At 36.3% G+C, this 22,188-nt stretch overlaps 1 protein-coding gene and 1 long non-coding RNA gene across 2 annotated transcripts; both read left to right on the top strand.

Moving 5' to 3' along the window:
• Window positions 1-174: 174 nt before the first annotated feature.
• Window positions 175-16,782, top strand: LOC117339562 (calcium-regulated heat-stable protein 1-like). Its single transcript, XM_033901246.1, has 4 exons — window positions 175-274; window positions 7,571-7,692; window positions 8,246-8,386; window positions 15,083-16,782. Exons 2-4 carry the CDS (start codon window positions 7,580-7,582, stop codon window positions 15,231-15,233), a joined length of 405 nt encoding a protein of 134 aa, XP_033757137.1. The 5' UTR covers window positions 175-274; window positions 7,571-7,579; the 3' UTR covers window positions 15,234-16,782.
• Window positions 16,783-19,374: 2,592 nt separating this feature from the next.
• Window positions 19,375-21,134, top strand: LOC117339570. Its single transcript, XR_004535266.1, has 2 exons — window positions 19,375-20,860; window positions 20,933-21,134. It is a non-coding gene; the product is annotated as an uncharacterized LOC117339570 (long non-coding RNA).
• Window positions 21,135-22,188: the final 1,054 nt, after the last annotated feature.

A 22,188-nucleotide genomic window follows, 5' to 3' on the forward strand; every position in this document is an offset into this window, starting at 1 on the left:
CCAGATTGACAGACAATATACTCTCTAAATCTATTTTTCACTTTGCCGATTTAGAATTATATATTATGACAACGGTTTAATTAGGTATAAATACATTTTTTATTCATTTATACTTGTTCAGTAGCGCCGACCTATGCTTTCCATTTCTCTACCCGAGAAATTGCCTTTGGTTTTTTGAGGCCGCCATATTTGATTTTCCTGTTATCGTGTTTACCTGTTTACATCACTTTAGAAGCCCAAATCTGCTGCTTATTCAAGTTGATTACCGTATTGGGTAAGACTGGTAGTATTGAATGTGAAACCAATCTGTAATGGTGCGACTAAGTATGATATTGTCAAATCAATCAGACACCTATTTGTGTAGTGTAATACCTATATAGTTATTTCTTTCCAGAAGAGGGTGTTCCCAGATAAGGTACTTTCTACATCAGGACCTATAATAATCGCCTTCGAGAAGTTAAAGGTTAGGTTATTTTGAGGTCTTTGCGAAAAAGAGCTTTAAAGGCGATATTTACATCAGAACACCTCGTATTATGTAGACTCAAGAGTGCTGCAGTAGGATTTCTGTCGATCCTGGATATAGCGGATACTTCTAGACAGAATCTAGACAGAATGGAAGAGTAAACTCAAAACGCTCCCCCTTCAAATTCAAATTTAGAAATGCACCCCGTCCCTTCTCCTGTATACTGCACTTTTTCTTAGTGTCCATGTTGCATTTCCCCTCGTACGTACTACAGCGGCCATGAAATATACAGTAGGTCACTAATTGGGGTCGAACAATTTACCCCAAAACACCCAAAAACATCTCACAGCATCAACACATTACATGAAAACACCGTTAGAAATTGATATGTATATATTAACATATCAAATACAGCTATTGATACCTAGGCCTTCTTTTGTTGACTTATCGGCGAGTAGGGTTTTGACGGCGAGGGAGATCACTCTTACAGACAGTCATACAATAAAACCGACCACGTGGAAATAAGGAAGAACTATACGTATCCAGTTGATATCATCTTTATTCAGTACATAATATGCCACAACAATTATGACATAAGTGAATTGTTAATGAATTGGCACAAATATAGTGTTTACTGTACTGTGAACCGTGTATCCCGTACCTTGTATCGTGTTTACTGTACTGTGAACCGTGTATCCCGTACCTTGTATCGTGTTTACTGTACTGTGAATCCCGTTCCATGTATCGTGTATCCCGTACTGTATCATGTATCCTATAACATTTATTGTCTTAACCGTCCAACAAATGATCGCTGATATGTTCTCGTTCTGACGAACGCCTTTGTACGTTTTACCTACGATTTCTCTTCGTTTTCTATTCGTTTTCTCTTCGCTTCCCTTCTTTAACCGATCAGTTGACCTTCTAACGTTGCAAACATCTTTAAAATAACGTTTTCTTTCACATACGATGAAAATATTTTGATTTCCAACAAGAAAATGATCGCAGACATGTTCTCGTTCTGACGAACGCTTTTGTACGTTTTACCTACGATTTCTCTTCGTTTTCTCTTCGCTTCCCTTCTTTAATCAATCTTTAAAATAACGTTTTCTTTCACATACGATGAAAATAAACCGTTTTAAAAGAATTTGAATTTTTCGATTTTGTATCACTTGACCTCCGTGAATCGTGTATCTCGTAACTTGTATTGTGTAAACTGTACCTGTATCTCGTACCTTGTATCGTGGTTACTGTACTGTGAATTGTGTATCTCGTACCTTGTATCGTGTTTACTGTACTGTGAATTGTGTATTTCGTAACTTGTATCGTGTTTACAGTACTGTGAATTGTGTATCTCGTACCGTGTATTGTGTAAACCGTACTGTGTATCATGTACACCGTACTATGTATCTCCTACCAAGTACCGTGTATCTCGTACCGTGTATTGTGTATACCGTACTTTGTATTGTGTATATCGTACTGTGTACCTCGTACCAAGTATCGTGTATGTCGTACCGTGTTTCGTGTGTACTGTACCATATATTGTGTATCCTACACCATGTATCGTATGTCGTGTACCCAGTAAAAATACCGTGAATCCTGTACGGTGTATCGTGCATACCTTACCGTGTATCGTGTATACCATACTGTTATCTTCGGATATTTTGTGTTTTTTTGTTCTTTTTTTTTTGTTTTTTTTTTTTTCATTTTTGATAATTTGACCTTTAAATGTTGCATACATCTTCAGAAGAGCATTTTCTTCTATAGATGATCAAAATACAGTTTTTAAAAGAATGTGACATTTTCGATTTTTGGTCATTTGACCTTTGTGACCTTGAACGAAGGTCAAGGTCAATGAAAAGCAATTAAGTTTGTAGCCCTTCGTCCAAGCTATCACTGTACCAAAAATCAAATCTTTATGTGTAACGATATAGGAGTAAAACGAAATTTAGTGCATTTTTAGGACAAATTTGAATTTTGGCGGGAAAACCAACATTTTTCAAAGTGCCATTTCTACGTCATTTTTTATCGTACGACCATAAAACGTGCACCGTTTGTCATGATTAATCATGCGCTTTCCGATTCATATAAAAAAATCATTAATTTTGAATTTTAAATTTTTGACCTTGATTTGACCTCATGCTTAGACCTTGACCTTGAGATATTTTTTGATAACATGTATAAGAAAAAACTTTGTGCCGACCATGATCTACAAGATGCACTGATTGTTCAGGGAATAAAACGAACAGGAAAAGAGTCTGACTCAAAAGATTTTTTTTTAATTTTAGTTTTTTTGATAATTTGACCTTGAATGAAGGTCAAGGTCAATGAAAAATAGTATTTTTTGTAGCTACTCTTACATGCTATTGTTGTGCCAAATATCAAATCTGTATGTGTATAAATGAAGGAGCTGAAAATTTTTTAGTCATTTTTTGCCAATTTTTGAATTTTGGCGGAAAAAACTTCGAAATTTTCAAAGTGCCATATCTCAGTCATTTTTCATCCGACGATCAAAAAAAGTTCATATTTCGTCTCAGTTCATCATACTCTTTCGTTTGGGATGAAAACAGTTTTCAGATTGAGAATTTTTTTTTCGATATTTTCTTTACCCCTTGGCGAGGTCATGACCTTGACATATTCTCTGATAAGATGGCATGGAGAAAAGTTAGCTCTGTCCCTGATCTACATAACACACTGAACGGGAACGAAATGGAACGATCCGTTACGAAGTTATGATCGTTCAAAAAACGTCCAAAAATGTTCTATTTATAGATCTGTGACCTTGACCGTTGAACGCATGAACATAAAATTGCACCAAAATCGACAGCTTGATATTGTCTATCATGTGCTAAGATATGAACGTTCTATCTGCACTCGTTTTTGAGAGATTTTGTTCACAAAAAAAGTGTTAAGAATAATAATAATAATAATAATAATAAGAAAAAACATAACAATAACAATATGGATTTCCATCCGAAATGGAAATCCCTAATAAGGAAACTGAACTTGAACCAGTAATATACATACATATTGTAACTAACTAGTGTAATTAAAAGAGGAAATTGATAAAAATAAATCATGAATTGACAATATAAAATCTCATTATATAACCGTTTCAACATATATAAAAGTCGTAAAACTAGGTTAAAAATAAAATTAGATCAAATATATTTACGTATTAAAAAACTTCATTGATAGTGAACAACTTCGATAAAAATTGATAAAGAAATGCACATAATATTAGTAAGTAGATATCGGTCTAGATCACCATATAGTATGGCTCCGACACGCGGAAACTGAGACCGATAATCTACATAACTAATTTAATGTTTGATTTAAAACAGTACATTGATTATTGTGAAATAACTCTTAAATTGACAATATAAAATCTCATTATATAACCGTTTCAACATACATAAAAGTCATAAAACTAGGTTAAAAACTTAATTAAGATCAAATATATTTACTGCCCATCTTTTTCAAAAACTGTTGTTAATTGTTTGTTGTCTGAAATAGCGTATAATTGATTTGCTGTTGTTCCCGAGGACGCACACCATACACCACGATCATCAGGAAAGTCTGATTTGGACTTGTTAGTGTTTCGAGAATTGTCAACTACAAAGAAAACATTGTTTCTGGTACCAACTGGAATTGAATTCAGTGGTTTAGGGTTTTTCAAGAGATTGTCTAAAACTTCGTTATTGTGCATGAAATGTCCTGGATTTGGTAAACAGTTTGAGAGACACTCGGACTCAGCTTCGGGAGATGGTATTGGTTGGGTATGTTGAGTAGCAGGTGAAGTTGTATTACTGTTTGGTCTAAAGGGAGATGTCGGCTCTGGAGTTTGAGGTGGGGAAATAGGCTCTTCAGTTGAAACTCTAACAGTCTTTCGTCTTTTCGGTTTGGGTTGACTTTTTGGCGGAGATGGACTAGAAACAGGGGAAATCAGCTCTTCGTCACTTTCACTTTCAAAAATTTGAAATCTGTTGGGGCTTTGGAATGGATCTCTGTTGATGTTTGTTTCCAGTGCCAGAGAACATTTGGGAGATGTTTTTGTTTTGTCAGGGAGTTGCATTTTCCGTTTATGCTGGAAATCTGTTGGTTTTGTTCTTTGTTGTTGTGTAGATGTTGTCTCTATGTAATTTTGTCTGGGCACTGGTGGTTCTCTTTCTTTTGGTTGTATTGGTGGTGAATGCGGTACATATATAGGAGTTTATGTCAGATTTGGTGGTGTGTGAATTTGTTCCGGAGGTAGCAGGGGGACGAAGTGGTTTGGAAACCATTCCCGACCAGGCCTGGGAGGGAAGACGCTTGTCCACAACACTTTCAGTGCTTCTTTTTTGGATTCAATGTTGTTTGGGTAAAGAGTTGTGTTGAATTGTGTGAAATAAAAGTCCTTTACTCCATTAACACACGGGTAAACAGACGTGATCGGAGAATCAATAACATTGGCTAAAGCCATCATCGTCCATATCGAAGAAAAATCATCACCATGGCCAGCACATTGTAAACACGCATGATCGTATTCAGGGGAGATTAACGCAAAATTTTCCTTCCTTTGATGTTTTAGGATCAAATCTTTCCTAGTGATTAGTTCTAAACAGGTCCTGTTCTACAGATAAAGACTCCTACCAAGATAGTTGACACGGCATTGAATAAACAGTCACCATTAATATATATTTGTACTGGACTTTCCAGGTTTGTATGTTGCTTCAAAAGAGGGACCAATTAACACCTGGCCAGTGGATGGCAATTTAATTACTCCTCACTTCTCCGTTATATACACAATAGCCTAATTAACAGCACACGACCGACAAATCAGGCGTGTCGAACAGTCGCTACGCGACCAACTTTCCGGACACATACATACAATTTAAACATAAAATTAAATTTTATTTTCAAATATCATAAGCCAGACTGTTCTCTATCATATCAATGATTTAGTATAATTAAATTATAAAGAAATGATATCTTTTAAACATATCAGATATCTTATATGATCAATAATATATGTTATAAATAATAAATGTGTAGTCAAGTAGTTATCAAAACCAAAGATACATTTGAATAATAGATAATTTTGCCCTCTATTTCTCTTCTCGATATCCACAAACCACTTTTGAATAGCCTGATCATTTAGCTTTTGTTTAACAATATACATGTATTTCAGTTTTTGTCGATCTTAACTTGTATTTTTTTTAATACCAAACATAACCATTTTAAATGAAATACATCCATTTCATGCATTGCATATATAATGTCATATAATTTACTTGATAATTTATCATTTGTAGTTAATTTGTGCCAAAATAAAAATTATATTTACTAATGAGAAACGTCCATATCATTTGAGATACCTTTTCATGTATTAGTATGTTTTTTTTTTTATAAACATGAAATGAATTGTCTCTAGGCAAGTAATACTTTCAAATCCCCAGAAAAGGGAGTAAGAGAATAACTATTAACACAAAACCGGGCCATATTACCGGGCGAGAGACGGGCACGTGTCGCTGATGAGTCCGCGTCTGCCACGGTGTCTTGTCACGTGTAAACAGAATCATACCAGAATATTAATTAGAAACTAGCTGCAAATTACAATATCTATTTTATTCTAGTATGCAAAAGTTTTCATGATTTAATACAAAAACAACACTAGTACTGTAAAAATTATTTTACAGGCGCAAACCGTCGATGTATATATAAACTTATCCAATTACTGTGTGTCAATAATATTAGCGAAATTTGCAAGTTAGCAAGATATGTATATGATGCCAACAAAGTCGGAGTGTAATAGCATACTATAGACACGTCACAATATCAATCTTCATTTATTGTTTTGTTATGTCTCAGTATGTCTGCACAATCAACGTACATGTATATACTGTATGCTATAACGAACAGCATATGCATGAGAAAACACATCAAATTAAAGCAATAGTAAATAATTCAATCGTTAATTGACCAGGTAAATGAAAAAAAAAAAAAAAACATGTCTGGTAGATAAATGAACACGTGAATCGACAAACTACGCTAGATAATCATCAAAAATCCGTATTTGGAAAAATGGCCTGCCGGTTTTATTGTATGACTGTTTGTAAGAGTTATCTCCCTCGCCGTCAAAACCCTACTCGCCGATAAGTCAACAAAAGAAGGTGTCAATAACTGTATTTGATATGTTAACATATACATATCAATTTCTAATGATGTTTTCATGTAAAGTGTTGATGTTGTGAGATGTTTTTGGGTAGTTTTTGGGTGTTAGTGGGTGTTTTTGGTAAATCGTTCTGCCGACTAATTGGCTTCTCAAGTATAAGTTTGAAACATATGAAGGTCTTTAACATTTGTAAAAAAAAGGGGGACATCATATTTTTAACATGACCCATTAACCAAAGGTACTACGATTCTACATATTAATAATCGCCTTCAACAAGTTAAAGATTATGTTATTTTGAGGTCTTTTGACAAAAAAAAAAAAAACAGCTTTAAAAGCGATATAACATGAACACCCTTCAGTATATGTAGAGTAATGCAGGTTGAGTGACAGTTACCATGAAAAAGGGGTGGGTCAATATACTGATCAATGTCGTGATATAGCCAGATGTTTCGTTATATCGATACATAAATTTCATGATCAGCATACAAAATAATTTCTTTACAAATATACCAAACAACACATGAAGGGCCACTACTTCCATGAAGGAATTATTTGTTGGTAGTTTTATGAAATGATTTTATGCTATTATATCTGTGTTAGAAATGATTATCTCATGTAGCGAACCACGAGACATGACAATTCATACCTATGTGTGCCTTTACTATTTTGATTGGAATTCTCGGTCAGCCTACAATATAAACATTTCTTCCATAACTCAACCATTGCTTGATTTGACATACCATACCTCTAGGTGCGATACAAATTTTCCCTTTAACATCAATATTTTATCCTAGACCTGTATCTCATGGAGCAAGCTTGCATATTATGATGAATATATTATGCATGCATTTTTGCCAAATAGTCTTGTTATCCTAATTCAGTTAATTAGTTTAACTCTGTTTTTGGTTCTTAAAATTTGTGAGATCATATAACGAGGTAAATTCTCTCCTTTGTAGAGTAGAAGTATGGACATACCACAAAGTCAAGCCGTTAATAACGCAATCCTAGCAGGATCTCCAAGGAATCGATTTCTGGTTCCCAGTCCAATCCCAACCCGGCGAACCAGAACTCTCTCACAGTGAGTATTATAGAGTCACCCTAGTCCCGCCCCTTTTGTAAACACAGCAGTGAGTATAAAGTCTCAAATATATAAAATAGGAATATATTGATTAGAGAATTATTGATAAATCACATCCTGATTAACACGTCTGTGATCTGTCGTGCCTCCTTCCCTCCCTCCCTCTGTAAACCATTCTTGTTATCACTATTTCTCAGAAAGAATTGAAGGGATCTTCCTCAAATTTCATATGGCAGTTTCCCTCGGTCCCTAGTTGTGCATATTGTATTTTGGGTCCGATCGAAAAATAGCATGCATATGGCCAAGAGGTGGCCATCTTGGATTTTGAAGTTTGTTATTATATATTCTACCATGTTTGCTATGCAACGCCAGTTTTGATTGGTTGAAAACCGTGTATTATTTGCCAATAATACGTGCTCGTATCAATAACACACGCTCGTGAGTCACGGCTGTTACAACGTTATGTATTTAAATTACTGATAGTTTTAATTGTGGGTGCACTTTCAGTGAACATGTTGTAAGAGAACATTCTGACATGAACTTTTTTGTACAGATCAGATAGTGCGAAAAAAAGTGAGGTTTACAGCGGTATCGTGAAGGCATTCTGTCGACAGAAGGGTCACGGTTTTATCCAGGAACTCCAGGAAGATGACGTCCATCCAAACCAGGAACCACTGTTTGTTCATATTTCAGAGTAAGTGTCTTCCTAATATTATTTTCGACATCGTCTTCATAAGTATAACTTTGTCTGCTTAAGTGTTACTGTGTCGCCTCAATTTTTAGCCCACCATCATCAGATGGTGGGCTATTCAAATCGCCCTGCGTCTGTGGTCCGTCGTCCGTCCCTCCGTCCGTAAACAATTCTTGTTATCACTATTTCTGAGAAAGTACTGAAGGGATCTTTCTCAAATTTCATATGTAGGTTCCCCTTGGTGCCTAGTTATGCATATCGCATTTTGGGACCGAACGGAAAACAACATGGCCGACAGGCAGCCATTTTGTATTTTGACAATTGAAGTTTGTTATCGCTATTTCTGAGAAAGTACAAAAGAGATCTTTCTCAAATTTCATATGTAGGTTCCTCTTGGTGCCTAGTTATGCATAATGCATTTTGAGACCAATTGGAAAACAACATGGCCGACAGGCAGCCATCTTGGATTTTGACCATTGAAGTTTGTTATCGCTATTTCTCAGAAAGTACTGAAGGGATCTTTCTAAAATTTCATATGTAGGTTCCCTTTAGTGCCTAGTTATGCATATTGGGACTAATCCAAAAACCACATGGTCGACAGACAGCCATTATCGCTAAATCTTAATTATATAAATTTTATATATAGGTTCCCCTTGTTTGAAAAGTACTAGCTATAGAGGGCTGTTTCTGAATTTGCACAGATTAGTAAGACTTAGAGGAAGGGAAAAGTAGAGAAAAGATCAATCTGACATGGAACCTATGAAGATCATTCAATGGTGGGCGCCAAGATCCCTCTGGGATCTCTTGTGACAATTGAAGTTTGTTATCGCTAATTCTCAGAAAGCACTGAAGGGATCTTTCCCAAATTTCATATGTAGGTTCCTCTTGGTGCCTAGTTATGCATATCGCATTTTGAGACCAATCGGAAAACAACATGGCCGACAGGCAGCCTTCTTGGATTTTGACAATTGAAGTTTGTTATCGCTATTTCTAAGAAACTAATGAAGGGATCTTACTGAAATTTCATATGTAGGTTCCCCGTGGTGTCATTTTATGCATATTGCATTTTGAGACCAATCGGAAAACAACATGGCCAACGGGCAGCCATCTTGGATTTTGACAATTGAAGTTTGTTATCGCTATTTCTCAGAAAGTACTGAAGGGATCTTTCTGAAATTTCATATGTAGGTTCCTCTTGGTGCCTAGTTATGCATATTGCATTTTGAGACCAATCGGAAAACAACATGGCCAACAGGCAGCCATTTTGGATTTCGACAATTTAAGTTTGTTATCGCTATTCCTCAGAAAGTATTGAAGGGATCTTTCTCAAATTTCATATGTAGGTTCCCCTTGATGCTTAGTTATGCATATTGCATTTTGAGACTAATCGGAAAACAACATGGCCGACAGGCAGCCATCTTGGATTTTGACAATTACATTTTTTTATCGCTATTCCTCAGAAAGTACTGAAGGGATCTTTCTCAAATTTCATATGTAGGTTCCCCTTGATGCTTAGTTATGCATATTGCATTTTGAGACTAATCGGAAAACAACATGGCCGACAGGCAGCCATCTTGGATTTCGACAATTGAAATTTGTTATCGCTCTTTCTGAGAAAGTACTCAAGGGATCTTTCCCAAATTTCATATGTAGGTTCCCCTCGGTGCTTAGTTATGCATATTGCATTTTGAGACTGATCGGAAAACAACATGGCTGACAGGCAGCCATCTTGGATTTCGACAATTGAAATTTGTTATCGCTATTTCTAATTAGAAACTAATGAAGGGATATTCCTTAAATTTCATATGTAGGTTCCCCCTGGTGCCTAGTTATGCATATTGCATTTTGAGACCAATCAGAAAACAACATGGCCGACAGGCAGCCATCTTGGATTTTGACAATTGAAGTTTGTTATCGCTATTCCTGAGAAAGTACTGCAGGGATCTTTCTCAAATTTCTTATGTAGGTTCCCCTTGATGCTTAGTTATGCATATTGCATTTTGAGACTAATCGGAAAACAACATGTCCGACAGGCAGCCATCTTGGATTTCGACAATTGAAGTTTGTTATCGCTATTTCCAAGAAACTAATGAAGGGATCTTACTGAAATTTCATATGTAAGTTCCCCGCGGTGTATATTGATTCATATTGCATTTTGAGACCAATCAGAAAACAACATGGCCAACGGGCAGCCATCTTGGATTTTGACAATTGAAGTTTGTTATCGCTATTTCTGAGAAAGTACTCAAGGGATCTTTCTCAAATTTCATATGTAGGTTCCTCTTGGTGCCTAGTTATGCATAATGCATTTTGAGACCAATTGGAAAACAACATGGCCGACAGGCAGCCATCTTGGATTTTGACCATTGAAGTTTGTTATCGCTATTTCTCAGAAAGTACTGAAGGGATCTTTCTAAAATTTCATATGTAGGTTCCCTTTAGTGCCTAGTTATGCATATTGGGACCAATCCAAAAACCACATGGTCGACAGACAGCCATTATCGCTAAATCTTAATTATATAAATTTTATATATAGGTTCCCCTTGTTTGAAAAGTACTAGCTATAGAGGGCTGTTTCTGAATTTGCACAGATTAGTAAGACTTAGAGGAAGGGAAAAGTAGAGAAAAGATCAATCTGACATGGAACCTATGAAGATCATTCAATGGTGGGCGCCAAGATCCCTCTGGGATCTCTTGTGACAATTGAAGTTTGTTATCGCTAATTCTCAGAAAGCACTGAAGGGATCTTTCCCAAATTTCATATGTAGGTTCCTCTTGGTGCCTAGTTATGCATATCGCATTTTGAGACCAATCGGAAAACAACATGGCCGACAGGCAGCCTTCTTGGATTTTGACAATTGAAGTTTGTTATCGCTATTTCTAAGAAACTAATGAAGGGATCTTACTGAAATTTCATATGTAGGTTCCCCGTGGTGTCATTTTATGCATATTGCATTTTGAGACCAATCGGAAAACAACATGGCCAACGGGCAGCCATCTTGGATTTTGACAATTGAAGTTTGTTATCGCTATTTCTCAGAAAGTACTGAAGGGATCATTCTTAAATTTCATATTGTAGGTTCCCCTGGTGCCTAGTTATGCATATGCATTTGAGACCAAATCAGGAAAACAACATGGCCGACAGGCAGCCATCTTTGGATTTTGACAATTGAAGTTTGTTATCGCTATTACCTGAGAAAGTACTGCAAGGGATCTTTCTCAAATTTCCTATGTAGGTTCCCTTGATGCTTAGTTATGCATATTGCATTTTGAGACTAATCGGAAAACAACATGTCCGACAGCAGCCATCTTGGATTTCGACAATTGAATTTGTTTATCGCTATTTCCAAGAAACTAACTGAAGGGATCTTACTGAAATTTCATATGTAGGTTCCCCGCGGGTGTATATTGATTCATATTGCATTTTGAGACCAATCAGAAAACAACATGGCCAACGGGCAGCCATCTTGGATTTTGACAATTGAAGTTTGTTATCGCTATTTCTGAGAAAGTACTCAAGGGATCTTTCTCAAATTTCATATGTAGGTTCCTCTTGGTGCCTAGTTATGCATATCGCATTTTGAGACCAATCGGAAAACAACATGGCCGACAGGCAGCCTTCTTGGATTTTGACAATTGAAGTTTGTTATCGCTATTTCTAAGAAACTAATGAAGGGATCTTACTGAAATTTCATATGTAGGTTCCCCGTGGTGTCATTTTATGCATATTGCATTTTGAGACCAATCGGAAAACAACATGGCCAACGGGCAGCCATCTTGGATTTTGACAATTGAAGTTTGTTATCGCTATTTCTCAGAAAGTACTGAAGGGATCTTTCTGAAATTTCATATGTAGGTTCCTCTTGGTGCCTAGTTATGCATATTGCATTTTGAGACCAATCGGAAAACAACATGGCCAACAGGCAGCCATTTTGGATTTCGACAATTTAAGTTTGTTATCGCTATTCCTCAGAAAGTATTGAAGGGATCTTTCTCAAATTTCATATGTAGGTTCCCCTTGATGCTTAGTTATGCATATTGCATTTTGAGACTAATCGGAAAACAACATGGCCGACAGGCAGCCATCTTGGATTTTGACAATTACATTTTTTTATCGCTATTCCTCAGAAAGTACTGAAGGGATCTTTCTCAAATTTCATATGTAGGTTCCCCTTGATGCTTAGTTATGCATATTGCATTTTGAGACTAATCGGAAAACAACATGGCCGACAGGCAGCCATCTTGGATTTCGACAATTGAAATTTGTTATCGCTCTTTCTGAGAAAGTACTCAAGGGATCTTTCCCAAATTTCATATGTAGGTTCCCCTCGGTGCTTAGTTATGCATATTGCATTTTGAGACTGATCGGAAAACAACATGGCTGACAGGCAGCCATCTTGGATTTCGACAATTGAAATTTGTTATCGCTATTTCTAATTAGAAACTAATGAAGGGATATTCCTTAAATTTCATATGTAGGTTCCCCCTGGTGCCTAGTTATGCATATTGCATTTTGAGACCAATCAGAAAACAACATGGCCGACAGGCAGCCATCTTGGATTTTGACAATTGAAGTTTGTTATCGCTATTCCTGAGAAAGTACTGCAGGGATCTTTCTCAAATTTCTTATGTAGGTTCCCCTTGATGCTTAGTTATGCATATTGCATTTTGAGACTAATCGGAAAACAACATGTCCGACAGGCAGCCATCTTGGATTTCGACAATTGAAGTTTGTTATCGCTATTTCCAAGAAACTAATGAAGGGATCTTACTGAAATTTCATATGTAAGTTCCCCGCGGTGTATATTGATTCATATTGCATTTTGAGACCAATCAGAAAACAACATGGCCAACGGGCAGCCATCTTGGATTTCGACAATTCAAATTTGTTATCGCTATTTCTCAGAAAGTACTGAAGGAATTTTTCTCAAATTCCATATATAGGTTTCCCTTGGTGCCTTAAAGGGACATCACGGTAAACCAATTTTTATTTTGTATTTTTTCATATTATTGGGTATATATTTAAAAAAAATATCCTTATGAACAATAACCATTCGAATTTGATGATATATGTATATAAAAAACATCAATTATTAATTTTAAAAAGGTTATCACAATTTGTTGATCAATAGTCTGAATATGCAAATTTTGAGACATATACGATAACACGCATGCGCATAACACACTAAAACACCTGAAAACAAAAATGGCTTCCAATGTGAATCGACTGCAGTTGAAAACGATAACAGCTTCCGAAATGAAGAGAATAATTGGAAAAATGGGTCAAACACAATCCTAGAATTAAACTGGGGAAGCAGTACAATACAGTTCAAACATGAAAACAGCAGTAATACGGACGCTGCTCGTATTCTGCTTGATTGCTGGATAGTAGGTCATGACAATCTCGGTAATATTTACACAAACTCAGTAATATTTATACAGTCTGTACCAGTACATCGCTACTGTCACTATACTATATGTACGGTGTTTACACTTATTTACACATACATATATGTGCCGGAATATATACAGAACGTGTTATTTAACATTTAAACCACTGTATAATATCGTTGTCCAAATAATCCAATTCGCCTTGTAAACTATCGTGTGTTTGTGTTGCCTCAATTTCAAAACAGTTACGTGATGATTTGAAAATAATTTCCGCGCTAAATTTAGAGGGGGATTCCCAACTAAATCAAGTGGTCAAGCTGGACATGAGGATCGACTGTGAACATTGGGACAGCACAGAGAAGCATAACTGGAAAGGAACAAAACACGTACATTCATTGAAAATTACAACGTTTTTACCGTGATGTCCCTTTAATCTTAAATTTTATATATAGGTTTCCCTTGTTTGAAAAGTACTAGAGGCTGTTTCTGAATTTACGCAGATTAGTAAGACTTAGAAGAAGAGAAAAGTAGAGAAAAGATCAATCTGACGTGGAACCTATGAAGAACATTCAATGGTGGGCGCCAAGATCCCTCTGGGATCTCTTGTTTCATGACAATAATCGTTATACATGTACATTGTAGGTGTGCGTAATCTATATCACGTCATAATTTTTTGAATAAATCCCATTCACACTTTACCTTTCTCATAACCTTTTTAATTTTTTCTTTGTTATAAATTGATCAATTTAAAAGATTTTCTCATGTGAAATCATTTCATAATGTCATGTACAACAATTTATTCATAATATAGATAAAAAAAGAATTAGGGTAACCAAGAAAACTGAATACGACTAAGTGAGATTTAACTGTATATCTTGTTTATTGTATAAATGAACACATAGTAACGATGGGGGTTGCAGGAGCGGGGGGTATGAGTTGGCCCTCTGGACAACAGTTCTAGTTTTTTTTTGCCCAGATACCGTTTTGCCTATTAAGATATAGTTCTGCCAATTTTTCTGCAAACATATGTTTGTCCAAGCAAAAATCAGTTTGTCTCTGCAGATATCTGTTTCAACCAAAGTCTGCCAAAATTTCTATTGTCTCCCGAGATACCTGTTTTGTCAGCCTAGATGCCACTATATATCTTCCCAAACAGCCATTTTGCCGCATTTGATATCAGTTTGTTTCTCAATACCAAATACCTGAGAAAAAATATGTACATGAAAATATTTTTAAAATTATAATTCAATAATCAATATGTTCCTGAATGTTAAAAACCGAGATTTTAAGATTGTACTGCTGTTTCAGTATTGACGGCGAGTATGTACCGAAGGAAGGCGACCATGTGTCATTCAAGAAGATTTTAATTCCACCCAAGAAGGAGAAGTATCACGCTGTCCATGTTGTTATCACCCACCTGGAGGAAGGGGTTTCACACGAGAAGTGGGACTCTCAGTGATGGTCAGACGTTTACATGGACAGCCATCAGTTTGTGTGGTGTACCTACATCAGGTCACTACCGATTACTGTTACACTAAAATGTAAATTTGAGCAAGTGAACTGTTTTAATATACGCAAACAAGTTGTAACGATTGATGTTGCGAAGCTTGCAGGACCACCAAATTTTTATTCAGACTTTGAAAATATGAGTGTCTGCGACATTGGCGACAACCACAATCTATCACCCTTGTGAGATGTAGAGAGAATGATAAACATCATTTAGATATCAAAAGCTCACTTTCCAAATCCAGTTAAACTTTTAGCAGTTTTATAACAGGCTGTTTTCCAAAATATGGAACAAGCAAAATCTTCCCAATTAGCATTTTAACACTACCACTGTTTCCCATTTAAAAACCACCAGTTTCCCCATTTAAACACTGCCATTTAAACACAACCATTTAAACACTACCATTTAAACACAACCATTTAAACACCACCAGTTTCCCCATTTAAACACCACCATTTAAACACAACCATTTAAACACCACCATTTAAACACAACCATTTAACACTACCATTTAAACACTACCAAAGTTTCCCTATTTAAACACTTCCAGTTTCCCCATTTTAATCAGCCACAGAGCTGTAACAGTGAAATCCTGAATTTAGATGTAGCCAAGTTTTACTGGCATTTTGTGGATTCTGATGCCCCTACCTATTACCCCAATTATACATTATCAAACTAGACAGCCCATTCTGAGGGGAAGACTGATGTCATTTAATGTCTTGTTTCCTTCCTTTGTCAGACTGCACTTTACATACCACATTCTACCTCTATCTAGTGTGTGAAACCACAAAATGAAAATCATCACCATGAAAGACCAAAATGGAGAGAATATCGGACTAACTCAGGATTACGCAAACTAGAATCTTACATGGGTCTATGTGGACAGGGATATCTCAACCCATGTGTATGTGTTTTGGTGGTCAACACGAGGCTTGCCAAATACTGGCCGGTTAAACTTTTACTTGAGGGTTGAGATATCCCAGTCCACTAAACAGACCCATGTTTGATTATTTTTCTCACATACTTTCATAAAAACAGTAAGAGCAAACATTACACTTCCTTAAAAACAGTAAGAGCAAGCATTACACTTCCATAAAAACAGTAAGAGCAAACATTACACTTCCATAAAAACAGTAAGAGCAAACATTACACTTCCATAAAAACAGTAAGAGCAAGCATTACACTTCCATAAAACAGTAAGAGCAAACATTACACTTCCATAAAAACAGTAAGAGCAAACATTACACTTCCATAAAAACAGTAAGAGCAAACATTACACTTCCATAAAACAGTAAGAGCAAACATTACACTTCCATAAAAACAGTAAGAGCAAGCATTACACTTCCATAAAACAGTAAGAGCAAACATTACACTTCCATAAAACAGTAAGAGCAAACATTACACTTCCATAAAAACAGTAAGAGCAAACATTACACTTCCATAAAAACAGTAAGAGCAAACATTACACTTCCATAAAAACAGTAAGAGCAAACATTACACTTCCATAAAAACAGTAAGAGCAAGCATTACACTTCCATAAAACAGTAAGAGCAAACATTACACTTCCATAAAAACAGTAAGAGCAAGCATTACACTTCCATAAAACAGTAAGAGCAAACATTACACTTCCATAAAAACAGTAAGAGCAAACATTACACTTCCATAAAAACAGTAAGAGCAAACATTACACTTCCATAAAACAGTAAGAGCAAGCATTACACTTCCATAAAACAGTAAGAGCAAACATTACACTTCCATAAAAACAGTAAGAGCAAGCATTAATGTGAATTTTTCTACAGGGTGAGGCATTCTCTTTCACAACAATTGTTTGACATCAGGGTAACAAAATATTGGCGTCACATTGACAGTGATGTCATGGCATGTGTCGGCTGTCTTCCCCTGTGTGAAAGATATAACTAGCCGTTGACACGACGTCATGACATGTGTGATAGAGATATCTATACCTAGCCGTTGACACGACGTCATGACATGTGTCGGCTGTCTTCCCTGTGTGATAGAGTTATCTTTCCCTGGCAGGTACAGGATCCCCACTGAAGTATGTGAGAAAGCACAATCTTTAGTACCCAGATATCACTTCTCTGAAGAAACTTCTGATCGAGGAAAAGCATCCGAAAGGTGTAAATCAAATACACACTTGAGATGTGTTTTCTACTTTACTTCTGTTGCATACTGTTACAATGTACCATGTACTCAAAGTTTCTAATCAACTTAATTAGGTGTTGTGTTTCAGTATCTTTAGGGGTTCTCGGGTAGGACCGAATCATTCTGAACTCCTTGGGGAAGCTACTGTTGCATATCTATGATAATACCCGATGAGTTCAGGATGGGACTGAAAAATTTCATCACAAATAAACAAACAGCAATTTCTCCTTCCGTGAAGTATTTATTTGTAATTTCATGATACGACACATGTTTTTATGATTGAAAACGTCTGTTTGAGATAAACAGGTTATAAACAGAATGTTGAAATTATAGAAAATGATTTGCTTTTTCATTGAATATTCTGAACAATTTTCTGTACAAATTATTACCAGGTACGTGCACGTGCTGCATATCAAGGAGATCGGTAAGGGGAAGTAACTTGTGTAACACTGGTTTTCAACCAGAAATCATCCAGGAATGCAAAATTACTTCAAAAATGATAAAACTGTCGGATTAATTTCCTGCCATTTTATATTTTATACTACTTACTTTTTAATGGTGTATTTGTCTGGTTCAGTTGATCAGCCATATTTTAAACTTGTAAAATGTAATAACCTAGATTTAGTCGATGTGACCACTGAAATATCTTGGGCATTTTAACTTTACATTGTTTGTGGCAGAAAACTCTTTCTGTTTTGTTTTTTTTTAATTTTTTTTTTCAGGTATAAATCATAAAATGTATATTGCACGATATTATTCCCCAAAGCAATGTGGAAGACTTTTCAGCCTGTGTAGTTGTATCTCACAGTAGTTAGTGAAGTATGTTTTTGTTATTAGTCCCCTTTTGGTGAAACTGTGTGGGGACTGTAGGATTCCCCTCCATCCTCTTGTATGTATGTAGTCTGTACGTATACGTAATGCCCAAATTTGTCCATGCTTTAGTGACTTCATTCCTGGAAGACTTTTGATCAAACTTCAGACAAAGATTAAGTACCATTATATCTCTGACAAGTTTGGGTTTCAGGGTCACAGGCGATACCTTTAGTGTGGGCCATTCGAGGACACTTTACTTGTTGTTTAATCATACTGTAGAAAGGAACATTTTCATTTGTTTGAGCAAATTTGATATGAATTCGCTAGCCACCTGGAAATGTATGAAATACCAACAAAATTTACAGATAAAAAGACAAACATTGATCAAGACTATTCAAATAAAACATAACCGGTACTAGTCTATGGGATGATTTCAGAAATAAATTCTATGGATTGGGTCTTTTTAGGGTGCTACTCTGATGAAATCACTTCGGTTGGACAAACCTCCCATTGCTAAATATTTTGGTCAAATTCACAACAATAAACCATAACAATGATATGTCCCTGTTAGGGGTATCATGTGTGGGTAAGTATTGATCTTACAGACCAAGACACCTTCAGTCGGAGTCAAGATAATCACTTTCCAATTTTGTTTGAAATAACAGAAGATGTTAAAAAAAATCCTTGGATTTTTTTGATTTTTTTTAAATCTGTAAATATTTCAAGATTTTTTTCTAGAAAATGAGCTTGAAGAGAAAGTGTCCATGGAATCCTTTTATCGGATGGTTCTGATCATGATAACAAAACCTTCTGTCGATGGTATCTGCTATGTACAGAGATTTGTAAATATGGGCAGTTTTGAACCATTTATATATCAATCTTGTGTTTTGTGACTTAAACTTGCACTGTCACGTTCATTTCCATCAGTAGTTTTTGTTGTGTGACAAGTATTTTTACAATAGTGCTTGGTAAATGTATGTCAATGTTGTATATTGGGATGCCAGTATCCACAGTAAATGTATGTTAATGTTGTATATTGGGATGCCAGTATCCACAGTATGTTAATGTTGTATATTGGGATGCCAGTATCCACAGTAAATGTATGTTAATGTTGTATATTGGGATGCCAGTATCCACAGTATGTTAATGTTGTATATTGGGATGCCAGTATCCACAGTAAATGTATGTTAATGTTGTATATTGGGATGCCAGTATCCACAGTAAATGTATGTTAATGTTGTATATTGGGATGCCAGTATCCACAGTAAATGTATGTTAATGTTGTATATTGGGATGCCAGTATCAACAGTTGTTATACGTTAATGAGTAATATTTGAAATTTCAAAAATGAAATGACCAAAGTATTGCCCCCGGTATGTGTAACAAGGGAGCAATCCAACCTGTCGAAGGACTTTGTATAGAAGGCTGGGTCCACATTAAACGACAATATTTGTCCGAGTATCGGTCACAAACTGTATTTTATTTCATTTTGCATCTTTTCTTTGTTTTTGTGAAGTTCATAGTTCCTTCGGTTTATGCTCACATTTAAAGTGTAATGACTAAAACAACTGACCAGATATTAACCGGGGAATCATTTTCAGCGTGTCTCCTTGAATATCTCCTCTGGGGGAGGGAGGTGTTTTCTCCTTTTCACTGTTTATTTCAACATTGACTATTGATTATTACAGAAGTCCGTGTTGATCTTGTACAGATGTCTGTTTATCAGTATTTCACAGTCTTTACTGATGTGAGAGATGTGGCAGTATTTCACAGCCTTTACTGATGTGAGAGGTGTGACAGTATTTCACAGTCTTTACTGATGTGAGAGGTGTGACAGTATTTCACAGCCTTTACTGATGTGAGAGATGTGACAGTATTTCAGTCTTTACTGATGTGAGAGGTGTGGCAGTATTTCACAGCCTTTACTGATGTGAGATATGTGGCAGTATTTCACAGCCTTTACTGATGTGAGAGGTGTGGCAGTATTTCACAGCCTTTACTGATGTGAGAGGTGTGACAGTATTTCACAGCCTTTACTGATGTGAGAGGTGTGACAGTATTTCACAGCCTTTACTGATGTGAGATATGTGGCAGTGTTTCACAGCCTTTACTGATGTGAGAGATGTGACAGTATTTTACAGTCTTTACTGATGTGAGAGGTGTGACAGTATTTCACAGTCTTTACTGATGTGAGATGTGTGACAGTATTTCACAGTCTTTACTGATGTGAGATGTGTGACAGTATTTCACAGTCTTACTGATGTGAGAGATGTGACAGTATTTTACAGTCTTTACTGATGTGAGATGTGTGACAGTATTTCACAGTCTTTACTGATGTGAGAGATGTGACAGTATTTTACAGTCTTTACTGATGTGAGAGGTGTGACAGTATTTCACAGTATTTACTGATGTGAGAGCTGGTGTGACAGTATTTCAGCCTTTACTGATGTGAGAGGTGTGGCAGTATTTCACAGCCTTTACTGATGTGAGAGGTGTGACAGTATTTCACAGTCTTTACTGATGTGAGAGGTGTGACAGTATTTCACAGCCTTTACTGATGTGAGATGTGTGACAGTATTTCACAGCCTTTACTGATGTGAGAGGTGTGACAGTATTTCACAGCCTTTACTGATGTGAGAGATGTGGCAGTATTCCAGCCTTTACTGATGTGAGAGGTGTGGGCGTTGTAGAAATATTTACAATGTGACTTACCGTTATTGTTAGGTAAGGACCTGTGTATATACCATGTTAGTGGTTTACAGAGAGGATGTCGGTATTTATACAGCTGAAGCAGGTATCAAACCTCAACTACATGTAGCTATAGGGTGTATAACTATGGGACATGTTATCATTGACAAATAAACTCGTCAAACATTTCACTTGTTTTTTTTTTTTTAATTTTAACCCTATTTATGTGTTTAAAGGCCAGGTAACACAAGTAGGAAGTACGACATCTGGGCAGACTGACACAAGTAGGAAGTACGACATCTGGGCAGACTGACACAAGTAGGAAGTACGACATCTGGGCAGACTGACACAAGTAGGAAGTACGACATCTGGGCAGACTGACACAAGTAGGAAGTACGACATCTGGGCAAGTAACTGAACCTTTGGAAAAGTAAAGAGAAGTCTTCACAAAATAGTATTAATTGTATTTTTCTGTGGTCCGTCATCCCTCGGTCCGTCATCTGTCGTCCATCTGTAAATAATTCTTATCACTATTTCTCAGAAAGTACTAAAGGAATCTTTCTCAAATTACATACATTTGTGTATTTCAGTTTCCCAATGGTCCCTGGTGGTGCATATTGCATTTTGGGCCCAATCGGAAAACAACATGGCCGGTCATCTTGGGATTTTGACGATTTAAGTTTATTATTGCTATTTCCTTAAATGATTTTTCTCATATCTCAAATGTAAACTTCTCTTGGTACCTAGTTGTGTATATTGCATTCGAAAACAACATTTTTTAACTTCTTCTTAAAAACTGTTGAACTAAATTCAATGAAATTTTAGAGGAAGCTTCCATGGCTGAGGGTGAACCAAAATTGTGAATTATATGGTCCCCACCCCCCAGGGGCCTGAGGGGCGGGGCCAAAAAGGGTCAAATTGACTAAAATTTCAAAAATCCTCTTCTCTACTCTCAGATATGGTAGAATCAAATACTTTTCATAGATGGAAAGGTCTTAAGGTGCTTTACCAAAATTTTGAATTTCATGACCCTGGGGTCTCACGTTTGCCCCTGGGGAGGGGGTAAACTTTACTATAGTTTATATAGGGAAATCACATTTTTGACTATTATTTGTTGGATTTTTATTGGAATTCATTCTAACTTCGTTAACGTTATCAGCTTGGGATGACAGTTTGATGTACATGTTGGCCCTGACTGATCCCCAGGGGCTGATGGGCGGGGCCAAAAAGGGTCAAATTAACT

This window comes from Pecten maximus, chromosome 1 (genome assembly GCF_902652985.1).
Source record: "Pecten maximus chromosome 1, xPecMax1.1, whole genome shotgun sequence".
Taxonomy (NCBI): Eukaryota; Metazoa; Mollusca; class Bivalvia; order Pectinida; family Pectinidae; genus Pecten; species Pecten maximus.